The sequence below is a fragment of the Chamaea fasciata genome, unplaced genomic scaffold, assembly GCF_029207755.1.
Source record: "Chamaea fasciata isolate MVZ Bird 193981 ecotype frontalis unplaced genomic scaffold, bChaFas1.0.hap1 SCAF_20, whole genome shotgun sequence".
NCBI lineage: Eukaryota > Metazoa > Chordata > Aves > Passeriformes > Sylviidae > Chamaea > Chamaea fasciata.
This window is the reverse complement of record NW_027094105.1, coordinates 10,400,877-10,415,722: the sequence shown is the minus strand read 5'-3', so window position 1 is coordinate 10,415,722 and position 14,846 is coordinate 10,400,877. Positions and strand designations below refer to the sequence as shown.

Genomic DNA, 14,846 nt, shown 5'->3' with positions numbered 1-14,846 from the left:
TTTCATTCAGGGTCTTTTTCTGTTCTTTTTTATCAGAGGAGATGTTTCCAGCATCAGGGATGGGCAAAGCTCCCTAAGAAGCCTCTGAGGAAGATGCTTTGCTCCTTCCTCCTCTGTCCACAGGTCAGAGCAAAGCTCCAAAAGCCCCAGCAGCAAAAGAGACAAAGGTGTCCTGGAAACAAGAGACTTTTTGTGGTAAGTTATGATCATCAAAACAACAGTTACACAGCTGGCAACCTTTTCTGGAGCTACGGACAACGTAAAAAGAAGAAATATACAAAATCAATATACAAAGTTAATATTTAGGAAGCAAACAAGACTCCCACAGTCCAGACTCCTGTTACACATGCATTAATCCACCTGTCCACAGAACGAGGTCAGACTCCTGCATTGTATCATTTGTGATGTCACCTGAAAAAAACTGACAGCAGGAACCTCAGCCCTACTTGGAAAGTGAGGTGACCATCCAACGGAGGAACAACTTGGGCACTTCCTCACAAAGAGCATCTCAGCTCTTCCACAGGCACTGAGGCCCTGAGAAGCTGTGGGAAGTTGCCAACTGCTGTGCATTCTGATTTTTCCTTTTAAACTAATTGCCTCTCTGAACTCCAGGCCCTAAACAAGGCTCCAAAGAGCACCCTTAGCTGCATCTGTGCTGCTAAATATACTGGTCCTGTGACTACCTGATAACATCCCATCAGTTGGCCACTACCCACGTGTGTGTCTTATCTGCCTCTGCTGCAGAACACCAGAAATAACGAACGGGAGAGGAGAGTTGATTCAGAACTGAGCCACAGCAGGTTACTGAGTACCACTGCTTTGCCAAGAACTGTGAAAATCCACAGGATTTTCCTGTCAATCCACAGGAAGACAACTGCATGACAGCAGCTTTCACCCTATGTACAAGAAAACGGGATCAGCAGCTTCCCCAGCTTGGGAACCTCCACAAAAATCAAAGTGGCTCAGCTGCAAGGATTGCTGCTGAGATCCAGTCCTGCGGAGAGGAACACCTCACCACTGCCTTCCACCAGTTTTAAAATGAATTATTCTGAAGTCACACATGCACAGCAAGCAAGAGCACAAGCAACTCTGTCTTCACCTGAGAAGAGCAAAGATGTAAAGCAGCAGTTTAACACACAACGTACTTCAGCAAGGCACAGCAAAGAAAACCCAAAAAACCCAGTTGGGCAAGATGCTCATGCTACTCCTTTCTTCAGACACTGGTGTTACCAACAGAGCTCATCCTGAAAGAGGGAACTATTGCACCACTAATACACCTGCCTGACACAGAGTGCTCCTCCCCAAAACCTCTTCCCTTTACAACAGTACAAAAAGGCAGCAGCTACATCCTCTGAGCAGGCTCCACAAGGTTCACTGCAGAGCACTTGGGCCAAAGCTTCAGCAGCACCTGGCCACAACCAACATTAGTGACACGCCACAGAACAGCTCTGGAGCAGACCTCTGCTGATTCCTTGCCTGTCAGATTACCTTATCAGCTGCTCATAAACAAAAAGGTGCCTGTAATTACCCAGCAACCTGCTTTATGACTGCCAGGCATCACACCTGGAACAGCTGATATCTGTACACAGCTGTATAAAGGAGTCACTTCAGGATATTTAGATATCCCGCAGCCTGCTGTGGCTGAAGGAACAACAGATATTTAAGGCTGTGCTATGTGCAGACTACTTTTCAATCCTGGAATTTCATGCTGATATGAAAACATTGCCATTTTCTGCCAGTTATTTCAAGACTACTCAGGAACCTACAACTAACTGTGACACAGTAAGAGCAGCTCAGCACAACAACTCAAACAACTTCCCTTCATGATGCTCCACATATCAACAAAAAAGACTGCATGACCTGACAGCAGCTGAGAAGCCTTGCCCTGCTGGCAACACACATTTGTTCAGAACCCAAGGCAGTCTATCCTTTGATGAACAGAACACAGGACACAGAGATTGCTCCCCACTCTTAAAAGTCCTGGAAAACATGACATTTAACCTTCAGGTGCTGAACTCCACTTTACAATGTCCGTGGGTTTGTCCTGTGACATGCAGGAACCAGCCACATCTCTGTTGCATACTTCTGAGATTCAGTTGACAGAAAAGGGATTAAATAAAGTGGCAAATACTGCTGGTACACCAGATCCTTCTTCCTCCTCCTGGGTTTCTTGCTCCTCCTGAGTCTCATCACGCAAGAGTCAACTTCCAGGGCAAGTTTGGGCACATCTAACATAGGCAGGGCAGGGCAAGGCAAAATCACTCCATCCTGCTGAAAAATAACTCCTAAGCAAGCCTGAATAGCTTCCAAGCTAATTCAGTCCTGATGAAGTACCTCTTTCCTCATTAGTATTTATAGTAGCCTCTCAGAAGCCTTATTTCTTTACACAAGCTAACTGCCTGTCTCTCACAGCTGAGCTACAAGAGCCCTTTTTTCAATGGGATGGCTCACCACGACCTAGGGCTCACTGCTGAACCCCCACGTTACTACACTCACCAGATCAAACATGTGTGCAACACCCAAAATGCAGCTCCACCGTCTAATTGATATTGATAAGAAACTCATCCCTACGTTTGTTTCTGCCCAGAGGCTGCTCTCAGCTGGCCCTGGACACACTGTCCATCCATGTGCAAGGAGCATCTCGTTTCTCATGCCCTGTAAAAGAACCCATCAGTAAAGCACAGGATCAGCTGCCTACTAAATTATCTATTATGGCATTGCCATGATAGATAAAATCAACAAAAGCACATAACCAGGCTAAAATCTATCCCAGTTGTTTGTGATGCCATAACGTGCAGCTCCCTTTAGGTGAGGGTCACACTATTAAACTTTTAGTCAGAACGAGTGCATAACTTGAATCCAATCAAACTGACAAAACCAACCTGTTCCCAGCCTGTTCTCCTGAGAGCAGCTCCCTTCCCATCCACCAGGAACGGCAGCTGCTGCTGAGGAGAGTATATTCTCCATGATCTGACAAATATCCCATCAAAATCCATGCGCTGGGCATCTTCAACATTTTGGCATCCTCCTCGGCAGCAGCAGCTGAAAAGTGTTTCCTGAAGCCACCATCCTGCTGCTTTTACAGAGTACTTCAGATTTCGCATACTGCCCGAGCCATTTCCCCTCCATCCTCTTCAAACTGCAGCTTTTACTTGTGAGTCAACTGCATAGTCCACCAAAATAGCACTTTACCTATCAGTAAGTGTAGAGTCACATGCTCGCTCCGAGAGCTCCATCCCAACAGCTCTCAGGAGCGCGGTATCATGACTTTGCAAGAAAAAAAGCCCGATACCGCCTGGATCGAGCTCTCCAGCGTCAGGGGTCTGCGAGTAACCAAAAAGGGAAGTCGCCACGCTCGTCAAGTTTCAAGTTTTAAACCTGCACGGCACAAAAGCCACGGAGGAGACGCGGCAGCGAGCGGCTCCCGGAGCCGCCAGGGCCCCGCTGCCGAGGGCTCCAATTCTCCCCACGCCGCCGCAAAGGGAGCGCGGGTGCCCGGCCCCGCCGGGCGGGCAGGGCTGGCCGGGAGGGGAAGGGCACGGACGAACCCCCGAGCAAACCCCACCAACAACTTCTGCCGCCGCCCCCGCGCCGCTCCCCCCGCCTCCCGGGCGCTCTATCGCGATAAACCCACCCGACATACCCTCCTCGGCTCCGTCTCTCCTCGGCTGCCCGCCTTCCCTCTCGCTTCCCTGGAAAAACCAAAGGGTTTTGTCAGGCCCCGGGCCTTCCTCCTCCTCCCACCGCTCCCTCCTCCTCCTCCTCCTCCTCGGGGGGAGGAAGCCGAGCGCTGTCGCGGGATACGAGCGCGTCCCTACCCGGCCAGCGCCCCGGCGGCTCCCGCTGCGGCCCGGGCGGGCGCGGCACTGCGCAGGCGGCCCCGGCGCTCCTGGGACTTGTAGTCCCGGGGCCGCAGCGGGAGCGCGGCGAGGGCCAGGGGGCGGGCGGAGCCGGGGCCGCTCTCGGAGCTGTGCCCCGCCGTCAGCGCCGGCTCCGCCCGGCCCCGGCTCGTGCGTTCAGGGCTTGGTGTCGCGACACGGCGGGGCCTGGCGACCTGCCGGCGCCGGGGGACGGGCAGCGGCCGCCCGGGAACGGGCCCCGGTGTCGCCTCGGGGCGCCGGGCACACGCGTGTCCCCTCACCCCCGACGGGACAGGGACGGGGCTGTGACCCCGCACGGCCCGGCCATGATGCCGGCCCGGCTCCAAGCTCCCCGCACTCCCCTCCCGGCAGCGCCCCGGTACCGCCCGTGCCCCCGGGAGTGCTGCACCCCCCACACCGGCGGGTTGTTCCCCCCGGCCGGTAACCATGGAAACTTCCAGAAGTGCCCCCCCACCCACCCCGCGGCCGTGGTCCCGCCCAGCCAATGGGAGCGCTCCGCTTGGCTCACGCTTCTCTGTGGCCGCGGCCGGCGGGTGGAACCAATGGGGCGGCGCGAGGGGGGCGCGCCGGGCACGGCGGAGCGGGCGCGCGGCGCTCGCCAATCGCGGCAGGCCAGCTTGGTAGCAGCCGGCCAATGGAGAGGCTCCAGCGAGGGCCCGGCAGCCAATGGAGAGACTCCACGAAGGGGTAACGGAAGGTATATAAGGGCGGGCGGCGCGGCCTGGCGGCTCAGCGGAGATCGGGGCGCGGCGCTGGTGCACGGTGAGGGCCGGCCGGGCGCGACAAGGGCCGCACGGGGCTGGGCCGCTGCGGGGGGCACGGCGGTTGAGGACACGGAAAGATCGGGTGGGGACGGGGGGTGAGGCGGCACGGCGAGGGCTGGGCACGGTCAGGGTGGTTGCGGCGCGGGGAGGGGTGAGGGGGGGCGGCCGCGCACGTGGCGCCTCCGTTGTGTAACCGGCGGCCTCTCGGTAGGTGGGCGCAGGTGAGCGGTCGGTATGAGGCTTCTGCTGCTGACGCTGCTGGCGCTGGGCGCCGTCTGGGCGGACGACGAGGAGAAGAAGGAGGACGTGGGCACGGTGGTGGGCATCGACCTGGGCACCACCTACTCCTGGTGCGTGGGGACGGGGCTCGGGGGGGCGGCCGGGCTGATGGGCAGTGCTTGGGCCCCTTCTGGGGAGGCCGGGCCTGCGGGCCCAGGGGAGCTGCAGGGAAGTGGCTGCAGGGCCCGGGAGGGCGCAGGGAGGAGCAGAAGGGGATGCGGGGGGGATGTGGAGGCCGAGGCCCCGCCTGACCGTTCCGCTCCCCCCCAACCCCAGTGTGGGCGTCTTCAAGAACGGGCGCGTGGAGATCATCGCCAATGACCAGGGGAACCGCATCACGCCGTCCTATGTGGCCTTCACCCCCGAGGGGGAGCGCCTGATCGGGGATGCTGCCAAGAACCAGCTCACATCCAACCCGGAGAACACCGTGTTCGATGCCAAGCGGCTCATCGGCCGCACCTGGAACGACCCCTCGGTGCAGCAGGACATCAAGTACCTGCCCTTCAAGGTGGGCCCCGAGTGCAGAGGTGGGGGGGCTGGACGGGAGGACCTACAGTTCTGGTCAGTGAAGGCATCTGCTCACTGTGCCCCCACGGGAGGACTGGTGTGTAAACAGTTCCTGGTGTTATCTGCACTCAAGTTATGCCTGTCATAGAGGTTTTGCTTGATGTTCACAAAGAACCACGGGAACGAGTTGGAATAGTTGAATGGGACAGCATCTATTGTTCTCCTCAGGTGGTTGAGAAGAAAGCCAAGCCCCATATTCAGGTCGATGTTGGAGGTGGACAGACAAAAACATTTGCACCCGAAGAAATTTCTGCAATGGTCCTGACGAAGATGAAGGAAACAGCAGAGGCTTACCTGGGGAAGAAAGTAAGTGCATAGGAGACACCGGTGACCACTTGGATTAGCAGCTTTAGGAAATGGGAGAAGGGTAGGCTGAGTCAGGACTAACCCTGTCATCCCAAACCACAGCCAGTGCTTGCAGGCCTCTTCCATGGGCTAAGCTGGTGCTGGGTGTTCATCTCTAAAGACGGGCTGTTTGTTGCCAGCACTGCTCAGAGTGGCTGGTGCTATTTACAGACAGTTTGTTCTGTGGTTTCTGTAAGCTGTCTCTCCCTCCCTGCTCAGGTGACCCACGCTGTTGTCACGGTGCCAGCCTACTTCAACGACGCGCAGCGCCAGGCCACCAAGGACGCCGGCACCATCGCGGGGCTCAATGTGATGCGCATCATCAATGAGCCGTGAGTACCTCCCCCTGCCCTGGGGCAGCTCTGGGCTGCCACCCCCAGCCCTGACAGCCTGCTCCCTGTACAGAACTGCTGCTGCCATCGCTTATGGACTGGACAAGAGAGAGGGAGAGAAGAACATCCTTGTGTTTGACCTGGGCGGTGGAACTTTTGATGTGTCCCTCCTCACGATTGACAACGGAGTCTTTGAAGTTGTGGCTACTAATGGTGACACTCACTTGGGTGGAGAAGACTTTGACCAGCGTGTTATGGAGCACTTCATCAAGCTCTACAAGAAGAAAACTGGCAAAGATGTTAGGAAGGACAACAGAGCTGTGCAGAAGCTGAGGCGGGAGGTGGAGAAGGCCAAGCGAGCTTTGTCATCTCAGCACCAGGCCAGGATTGAAATAGAGTCCTTCTTTGAAGGAGAAGATTTTTCGGAGACACTCACTCGAGCCAAGTTTGAGGAGCTGAACATGGTAAGTTTAGAAAGGTAAAGTTACACAGCCTCAGCTCTGGATTGGGACTTGGGAATGTGCAGCATCTCCTGCTGTGACATTGCACTTTGGAGTATAAATAACTCTGTGTAAGCAGGCAGCTGTTGCCTGCCAGGGAGCTGGGCCTTGCTGAGGCTGTGCCTCAGTTTGGCATCTGCTCCATAGCGGTTGTACTTTGTACCCCTGGGGCTGCACAATGGGCTTGCTGGGAATACAGTCTCACTCACAGTCGTTGGGCTTTGGTCTTTGCAGGACCTGTTCCGTTCCACTATGAAACCTGTTCAGAAAGTTCTGGAAGATTCTGACCTGAAGAAGTCTGATATTGATGAGATTGTCCTGGTTGGTGGATCCACTCGCATCCCTAAAATCCAGCAGCTCGTTAAAGAGTTCTTCAATGGGAAGGAGCCTTCTCGTGGCATTAACCCAGATGAGGCTGTGGCCTATGGTGCAGCTGTCCAGGCCGGGGTGCTCTCTGGGGACCAGGATACAGGTAATGACACCTTCACTGCCACCTAAGAGAGCTGACTAACAGTGGATGTTGAGCATTGACAAAGCAAACACAGACAAACTTGGATCTTTTCCAGGCCTTGGGAGTTCTGTGCCCCTGAGGCCTCGGGATCCTGTCTGCAGTGTTGTGTTTTGTGCTGAAGTTGTGTCACAGCCTTGCCTTTGATCCGTTCCAGGTGACTTGGTGTTGCTCGATGTCTGTCCCCTGACTCTTGGCATTGAGACTGTTGGAGGTGTCATGACCAAGCTGATCCCAAGAAACACCGTTGTTCCCACCAAGAAGTCTCAGATCTTCTCCACAGCTTCTGACAACCAGCCAACTGTGACCATCAAGGTCTATGAAGGTGGGTGTCACCTGTGGTGGCCCACGTGACAGCTGGCATCTTGCCTGCTGTTGGGTTTTCATCAGGGGTTGTAGGTACTTTGTTTATGGAACTGTGTCACTCCTGTTTTCACAAAGCCACAGCGGGGAAAGAAAGTAACCCTGTCTCATTGTTTCTCGCAGGTGAGCGTCCCCTGACCAAGGACAACCATCTCCTGGGCACCTTCGATCTCACGGGGATCCCCCCTGCCCCTCGTGGTGTCCCCCAGATCGAGGTCACCTTTGAAATCGACGTGAACGGGATCCTGCGCGTCACGGCCGAGGACAAGGGCACGGGCAACAAGAACAAGATCACCATCACCAACGACCAGAACCGCCTGACGCCCGAGGAGATCGAGAGGATGGTCAACGACGCGGAGAAGTTTGCCGAGGAGGACAAGAAGCTGAAGGAACGCATCGATGCCCGGAATGAGCTGGAAAGCTACGCCTATTCCCTGAAGAATCAGATCGGGGACAAGGAGAAGCTGGGTGGGAAGCTGTCCTCTGAGGACAAGGAAACAATAGAGAAAGCAGTGGAGGAAAAGATCGAGTGGCTGGAAAGCCACCAGGATGGGGACATAGAAGATTTCAAAGCACAAAAGAAGGAGCTGGAGGAGGTGGTTCAGCCCATCGTCAGCAAGCTGTACGGCAGCGCCGGCCCCCCGCCCGGCGAGGAGGAGGCAGCAGAGAAGGATGAGTTGTAGATACCGGCGTTTCCGAATGTGGTGTGTGTATATATTGGACTCAGGAACACTTGTTTAAAATATTGAACTCTTAATTTGGAATGTAACTTTGAATCTTCACTCGTGAGTGGAGCTGGAACCGCTAGCCCGACGTGGCTGTATCCTGCTTTTCGTTAGCAGCTGCTCGATGTCTGGGGAGGGCACTGGGGTGGGACTGTAAATGTGGGTTTAGAAGTATTGGCAGTGAAACATTCTATTTAACAGCCTGGTCATGTGAACTTGGTGTAGAGCTTTTCTACCTGGAATGACCACAATAAATTTGTTATTTACACTGGACTCTGTTCTAGTTCTGTGATTTCCATTACCCAGCTCCAACCAGGATCTGGAGCCACCCTAAACAAGGAGGGAGTGCAGCTCACGCCCTCACAGTCACCTTTCACGGGCTCTTGGAGAGTGGGAGGTTTGAAAGCAGGAGCTGGGCCTCTGTTGCCTTGGGGTGAGCTGGGACTCAGTTCCTGAAGGGAGTGGGTGGCCTTGGACCTTGCTGCAGTTCTACAACACGTCCTGATAAGAGATGGGGGATAACAAGCCTGAGTAACTGCTGCAGGGCCAGCTTTTCTTGAGCTGGGAGAAGGTTATCCATCAGAACCCATTGCCTGCTGTAGTGGTGGTGCCCAGCAAGGAGGGAGGAGCTTGGCTTGATTATGTTTTCCTGCAGTACCAAAACTTCAGAGCTTTAGTAAAGTCTCATATGAAACAGACCAGTTTTCTGAAGACTGAAAAGTAGTTTACACCTAATAAAGGTTCTTACAATAAAAGAAGCCTAATTGAAATTTGGTCTCTTTATTTAACTGATCCTTATCCAATCCATGGGATTAGTCAAGTCCAGAATGACCTTGTCTGGTGCCAGCTCCAGCAGTGCCTTCAAACACCTTGGCTTTGCCTTGTTCCCTGGGCTGAAGCTGCAGCAGGCAGAGCTGCCCAAGGTGTTCAGGGGACAGAATGAACCCCACAGGACAGGCTGGTGCCGTGGGGACATCACTGGATGAGGGTGACCAGGCAGTCCCTGTGAATCTGCCCCTCTGTGTCCATGCCCCCAAACACGAACAGCAGATGGACAAGGGTGTCTCCAGCACAGCCCTCCCCCAGGCCCTGCTGCAGGGGCTCAGCTCTGTCCCCTGCTGCCAGAGGTGGCTCTGTGCCAGCCGGGCTGTCTCCTGTGTCCCCGTGTGCCCCAGCCTGCCAGGGAATGACACACATGGCGTGGTCCAGCCTCCCGCTGGGCAGGGGAGATTCAAACTGCAGGAGCGTCCACTGCTGCCTTCCTGCAGTGCAAAGATACAGTCACAGCTTTAAACAGCACATGCCAGACAGTGACACCATTAATTCAAACAGTTCTGAGCACTCAGTCCTGCAGTGCTGGGACTCCAGGGGAAAGCCCAGGACTTGAGCAGGTTGCCCAGCCTGGCATCTCCCCTGGCAGCCCTGAGAGCAGCCTCCCTACCTGTGTGATACTTGTACGTGGTGTCCAGTGTCCCTCCTGGACCTATGCCACCAAAAATGTACAAGTGGTCCTGGAACACCGCTGAGGAGTGGGATGCCCGTCCTCCAGGGATGTCCCCAGTGGCTGGGATCTTCTCCCACCTCATGTCACCTGTTGCGGGAAAACAACACGTCCACGGTGATGCATTACACACGTTTTGTTGATTTAAACAAGGCAATATTTTTAGCGCTTCAGGACTAGTATTTCAGAAAAAAATGTCCCGTGAAATCAAAGCACACTGCACACAGGGACTGCCCTGCAGAACCTCCATCCACACTCACTTGTGTCGATGCAGAACAGGTCACTGTGAAAAACATCCCCAGCTAAACCTCCATGGATGAAGAGTTTGGTCCCAACTGCAGCCACGGCGTGGCCATGCCGAGGAGAAGGGGGATCACCCTGAGTCTCTGGCTGGGACCAGGTCAGGGTGGCTAAAAATGGAAGCACAAGTGCATTAGGAAGAAAACCCTGGAGATCCTACAGGCCAGCAACCAGCCGAGGCCTCCCCTCCAAGCCACTGGGGCTGAATTCCCAGTGACCACACGAATGTACGGGCCTGTCAAGGCAGGAACGGCCACCCATCCAGCGGGACTCGTCTCCAAACAGAGCTCAACACTCCCCCCCCGACTGAACCCCCACCCCACTGCCCGAGGGACCCCTGGGCGCCGAGGTACCTGTGTCGAACACGTGCAGCCGCTGGTCCCTAACCGGCTCTGCCCCCTTGTCTCCACCCCCGAACACGAACAGACGGGCCCCGACGGCCGCCGAGGACGTGTGGAATGTCCGAGGCTGCGGCTGCACGCCGCTCACCGCCGGGCTCTCCCACGTTCCTGTTTCTAGTTAAGACGTTTCATCAACCAAACAACCAACAGGGGAACAGCAGGCGGGTCCCGCAGCCCCGATCCCCGGCGCGGTCCCGGTCCCGGGGCACTCACCGGGGTCCAGCACCTGGACGCAGCTGCGGTTCCCCGCGGGGTGGGCCCCGCCGAACACCCAGAGGCGCGGGGGCCCGGGGCCGGGCAGGAACGTGGCGTGCTCGTATCGCGGCCTCAGCCCGCGCCAGCCGGCGGGGACCCAGCGGAGCGGGGCTGCGGACGGGGACAGGCGATCGCACCCGGGGCCGGTGCCGGTTCCAGTCCCGGCCCCGGCCCCGGCCCGGCCCGGCCCTCACCCAGCTCCACGAAATGCGCGTCCGCGAAGGCGCCGGCGGGGTCGGCACCGCCCAGCAGCAGGACGCGGCCGGGCAGGAGGAGGCAGCCGAGTCCCACACGGCCCCGGGGCCGCTCCCCGCGAGGGCTCAGCCGGTACCTGCGGGGCGAGGGCGGCGCTCAGGGCGGGCCGGGCCGGGGTCCCGCCGTTCCCCCGCCCCCCCCCCCCCCGTTGCCATCACCCCCGTCCCGCTCACCACTGTCCCGGGCGCGGCCGCCGTCCCGGCTGCAGCAGCGGCAGCGCCCGCGGGGCCATGGCGGCGGGGCCGGGCCGGCCGGAAGTGCCGCCGGAAGTGCCGTGCGCTTCCGCCCGCGCCGGCGGCGCGCTGGGCCGCCCGGAAGTGGCGGGGGGGCCGCTCTGCCCGAGCCCGTGCCAAGATGGCGCCGCTGGACCTGGACAAGTACGTGGAGATCGCGCGGCTCTGCAAGTACCTGCCCGAGAACGACCTCAAGGTGCGGCCGCGGCGGCGGGGCCGGGACCGGCCGGGGCGGGCCGGGGCCGGGCGGGCCGGGGCGGGCGGTGCCGGTGGTCCCGGCGCTGACCCCGACCCTGCCCCGCTCCCTCCCGCAGCGCCTCTGTGACTATGTCTGTGACCTGCTGCTGGAGGAGTCTAACGTCCAGCCCGTCTCTACGCCCGTCACCGTCTGCGGGGACATCCACGGGCAGGTAAGGCCGGGCCGGGCCGCTCCCGGTGCAGCCCCGGGCCGGAGGCGCTGCCGGTGCCCGGTGCCCCCTCACGCCCGTCTCCCCCCGCAGTTCTATGACCTGTGCGAGCTGTTCCGGACCGGCGGGCAGGTCCCCGACACCAACTACATCTTCATGGTAGGTGCGGCGGGCGCGGCCCGGCCCCGCCGGGTTTGACAGCGGCGCGGAGGGGGAATCCCGAGCCCCGGGCCCCGCCGGGAGCCCCGCGGGGCGAGGCGGAGCCTGCCCTGCCCGGCTGTCCCGGGGGAATCCCGAGCCCCGGGCCCCGCCGGGAGCCCCGCGGGGCGAGGCGGAGCCTGCCCTGCCCGGCTGTCCCGGGGGAATCCCGAGCCCCGGGCCCCGCCGGGAGCCCCGCGGGGCGAGGCGGAGCCTGCCCTGCCCGGCTGTCCCGGGGGAATCCCGAGCCCCGGGCCCCGCCGGGAGCCCCGCGGGGCGAGGCGGAGCCTGCCCTGCCCGGCTGTCCCGGGGGAATCCCGAGCCCCGGGCCCCGCCGGGAGCCCCGCGGGGCGAGGCGGAGCCTGCCCTGCCCGGCTGTCCCGGGGGAATCCCGAGCCCCGGCGGGGCCGCGGGGTCACGGCAGGGCAGCGGGGGGCAGTGCCCGCAGCTCCCCGGCTCCGGCGGATCCCGGCTGCCCTCCGGCGCTGGCGTTCTCTGTGGCAGTGAGGAGTTCCCTGATGTGTCACCGGGCACTTTCTCCTGTGACCGGTGCTCCTGTCTCCGCCCGCAGGGGGACTTTGTGGACCGGGGCTATTACAGCCTCGAGACGTTCACGTACCTGCTGGCACTCAAAGCCAAGTGGCCTGACCGCATCACGCTGCTGCGCGGCAACCACGAGAGCCGGCAGATCACGCAGGTGTACGGCTTCTACGGTGAGTCCTGCCCCAGCCGCGCCCTGGGAGCCCCTGGCACGGCCACGGCACCGGGGCTCGGCAGGGGCTGCCCGGGACACGGCCTCCAGTGTCCTCACTGCGTGACGTGGTCGTTGTGTTTCCCATTGGAATGTGTTTAAGGCAGATGTTGCTGCTCTTTTTCCTCTGGCACGTGGGGCTTGTGTTGCGGTGCCACGTTCAGCTGCACAGGCGGAGCATGAGGTGCTCAGTCCCTCGTGCAGGAGGAGCCAGCCCGGGGCTCTGGCGGGGCTGGTGTGACACACCTGAGTGTGCAGGTGCTGCTGTCAGTGTTTGCCCTGCCTGTGCTGCCTGTTTCCCCGTGGCCCGTGAGGACTGAAAGCATTCTCTCCGACAGACGAGTGCCAAACCAAATACGGGAACGCCAACGCCTGGAGATACTGCACCAAAGTCTTCGACATGCTCACAATAGCAGCTGTAAGTGCCAACACCACGGGAACACCGGCAGCTTGCGTGGATGGGAACTGCAGAGGTGTGAGCTGGGCACCTCCCCTGCAGCCCTGGGCTGGGCAGTGCTGAGTGCTGTGTGTTTCCCTGCAGTTAATAGACGAGCAGATCCTGTGTGTGCACGGGGGCCTCTCCCCTGACATCAAGACCCTGGACCAGATCCGGACCATCGAGCGGAACCAGGAGATCCCCCACAAAGGCGCCTTCTGCGACCTGGTGTGGTCGGACCCCGAGGACGTGGACACGTGGGCCATCAGCCCCCGCGGGGCGGGCTGGCTCTTCGGGGCCAAGGTCACCAACGAGGTAACCTGCCTGGGGACACGCAGCCAGCCCTGGGCCTGGGGGCTCTCTGTGCTGTTTGAGGGCACTGCAGGACACTGAACCCCCTGTCACTGCCAGTAGCTCGTGGTGCTGGGGAAGCTTTGCTTGTGCCAGCTGAGAAAAATGAGGCGGTGGGACCTAAAAGCACAAATAGAACTGCCAGATGTACTAACACCCGTCTTGCTTTGGAAAGCGTGACGTGGTGAGACTCACTAGTGGTCCCTGGGCTCTGTGTGGAATGCTTTCCTAAGGATCTAGGAGAAAAACACCATTTTCTAAGCAATTCTTGAGTTAATTTTGCTGTGTCTGCACTGAGCAGACTCCTCAGGGCTCCACAGGCCTTGCAGGCTCAGACCTGGCCACATCACAACAGCTGCACTCACCCTGCGTTGTCGTGTGGCCCTTGCACAGCACCTTCGGGAAGGGCTGAGCCTGGGGACAGCACAACCCTGCTGCCTGGATTCCTGCTGTCCTCGGTGCTGGGGTGTTGCCACCTGTATTTCAGGGGGGTTTCTCACTGCTGGGCTCTCCAAAGCCCCTGATGCGTTCTCCCTGCTGCTGTGCAGGAGCAGGACGTTGTGTGGGCACACTGACCTTCCCCCTCCCCTTGCAGTTTGTTCACATCAACAACCTGAAGCTGATCTGCAGAGCACACCAGCTGGTCCACGAAGGATACAAATTCATGTTCGATGAGAAGCTGGTAACGGTATGGTCAGCTCCCAACTACTGCTACCGCTGCGGGAACATCGCCTCCATCATGGTCTTTAAGGATGTAAATACCAGAGAACCAAAGTTATTCCGCGCAGTTCCAGACTCAGAGCGTGTCATTCCTCCCAGGACAACCACGCCGTACTTCCTCTGAGCCCTCGCCTGCCTGCTCTCGCCTCTCCCTGCCCTGCCCCTTTACAATATACTTTTTATTGAGCACTTTGCTGCTGAAATGCTGCCTCTTGCCTTTTTTATTTTTAAATTATCTAAATTTATTGTGTATTATGGTGTCTGTAGCAAGTTTTTTTTGGTTTTTTCCCCTCCTCCCCCTCTCCTAGATTAATTTCAGAGTATTTGTAATATGTCCTTGAGATTTGTACTACTGCATGTAGTCCTCGCCTAGTCCTGGGTTAGATGACCCGATTCCTTTAACCACCACGCTCCGGGAGCCGCTCGGGCCCGTCTCTCGTTCAGCTTTTGTTTTTGGTAAGTTTGAAGAGATTTCAGCAGCAAAGTCAGTGCCCGGTGTGCGGCGGGGCCGGGGCTGCCCGCGCTGCGTTCCCGGCGCAGGGCCGAGCCAGCCTTTCCCGAGTGTTCCGTGGATCCCAACGACGCGGTCCAAGGGCTCTTCCCCGTTCCCGGTTTGTTCCGTTCTCCTCGGGATCCCGATTCGACCCGCGAAGCCGCTGCAGCGACGGGATTTGTACATTAAAGTCATTGTTCGGATTTTCTCCCGGCTCCGTTGTGTTTTTCCCGGCGCGGGGTGTGTGTGACCGGGGCGGGGCGGGGCGGGGCGGCCATGGC

General features: G+C 58.7%; 4 protein-coding genes across 7 annotated transcripts in view; 2 read left to right on the top strand and 2 right to left on the bottom strand.

Moving 5' to 3' along the window:
* GAPVD1 (GTPase activating protein and VPS9 domains 1) overlaps positions 1–4,358 on the bottom strand; it is a 28,784-nt gene extending 24,426 nt beyond the window's left edge. For 2 of the 4 annotated variants that reach the window (XM_066201198.1, XM_066201199.1), the window contains exon 1: positions 3,644–3,734. The gene's annotated coding sequence lies outside the window, so the exon portion shown is untranslated. Of the gene's footprint in view, positions 1–3,643; positions 3,735–3,818; positions 3,855–4,339 lie in introns of those variants that run through there. The other 2 variants (XM_066201197.1, XM_066201196.1) reach the window with 2 other exon arrangements.
* Positions 4,359–4,581: 223 nt separating this feature from the next.
* HSPA5 (heat shock protein family A (Hsp70) member 5) lies at positions 4,582–8,537 on the top strand. The gene is made up of 9 exons (XM_066201205.1): positions 4,582–4,643; positions 4,857–4,995; positions 5,201–5,432; positions 5,660–5,797; positions 6,056–6,168; positions 6,242–6,632; positions 6,903–7,140; positions 7,334–7,501; positions 7,663–8,537. Exons 2-9 carry the CDS (start codon positions 4,880–4,882, stop codon positions 8,220–8,222), a joined length of 1,956 nt encoding a protein of 651 aa, XP_066057302.1. The 5' UTR covers positions 4,582–4,643; positions 4,857–4,879; the 3' UTR covers positions 8,223–8,537.
* A 491-nt stretch (positions 8,538–9,028) lies between these two features.
* On the bottom strand, positions 9,029–11,232 carry RABEPK (Rab9 effector protein with kelch motifs). Its single transcript, XM_066201225.1, has 7 exons — positions 11,150–11,232; positions 10,916–11,052; positions 10,680–10,832; positions 10,419–10,580; positions 10,026–10,175; positions 9,706–9,855; positions 9,029–9,526 (listed from the first exon to the last, which is right to left on the bottom strand). The coding sequence occupies exons 1-7, from the start codon at positions 11,206–11,208 to the stop codon at positions 9,240–9,242; spliced, it is 1,098 nt and encodes a 365-aa protein (XP_066057322.1). The 5' UTR covers positions 11,209–11,232; the 3' UTR covers positions 9,029–9,239.
* A 69-nt stretch (positions 11,233–11,301) lies between these two features.
* PPP6C (protein phosphatase 6 catalytic subunit) lies at positions 11,302–14,773 on the top strand. The gene is made up of 7 exons (XM_066201231.1): positions 11,302–11,405; positions 11,524–11,619; positions 11,710–11,775; positions 12,386–12,527; positions 12,904–12,983; positions 13,107–13,316; positions 13,948–14,773. Exons 1-7 carry the CDS (start codon positions 11,331–11,333, stop codon positions 14,194–14,196), a joined length of 918 nt encoding a protein of 305 aa, XP_066057328.1. The 5' UTR covers positions 11,302–11,330; the 3' UTR covers positions 14,197–14,773.
* Positions 14,774–14,846: the final 73 nt, after the last annotated feature.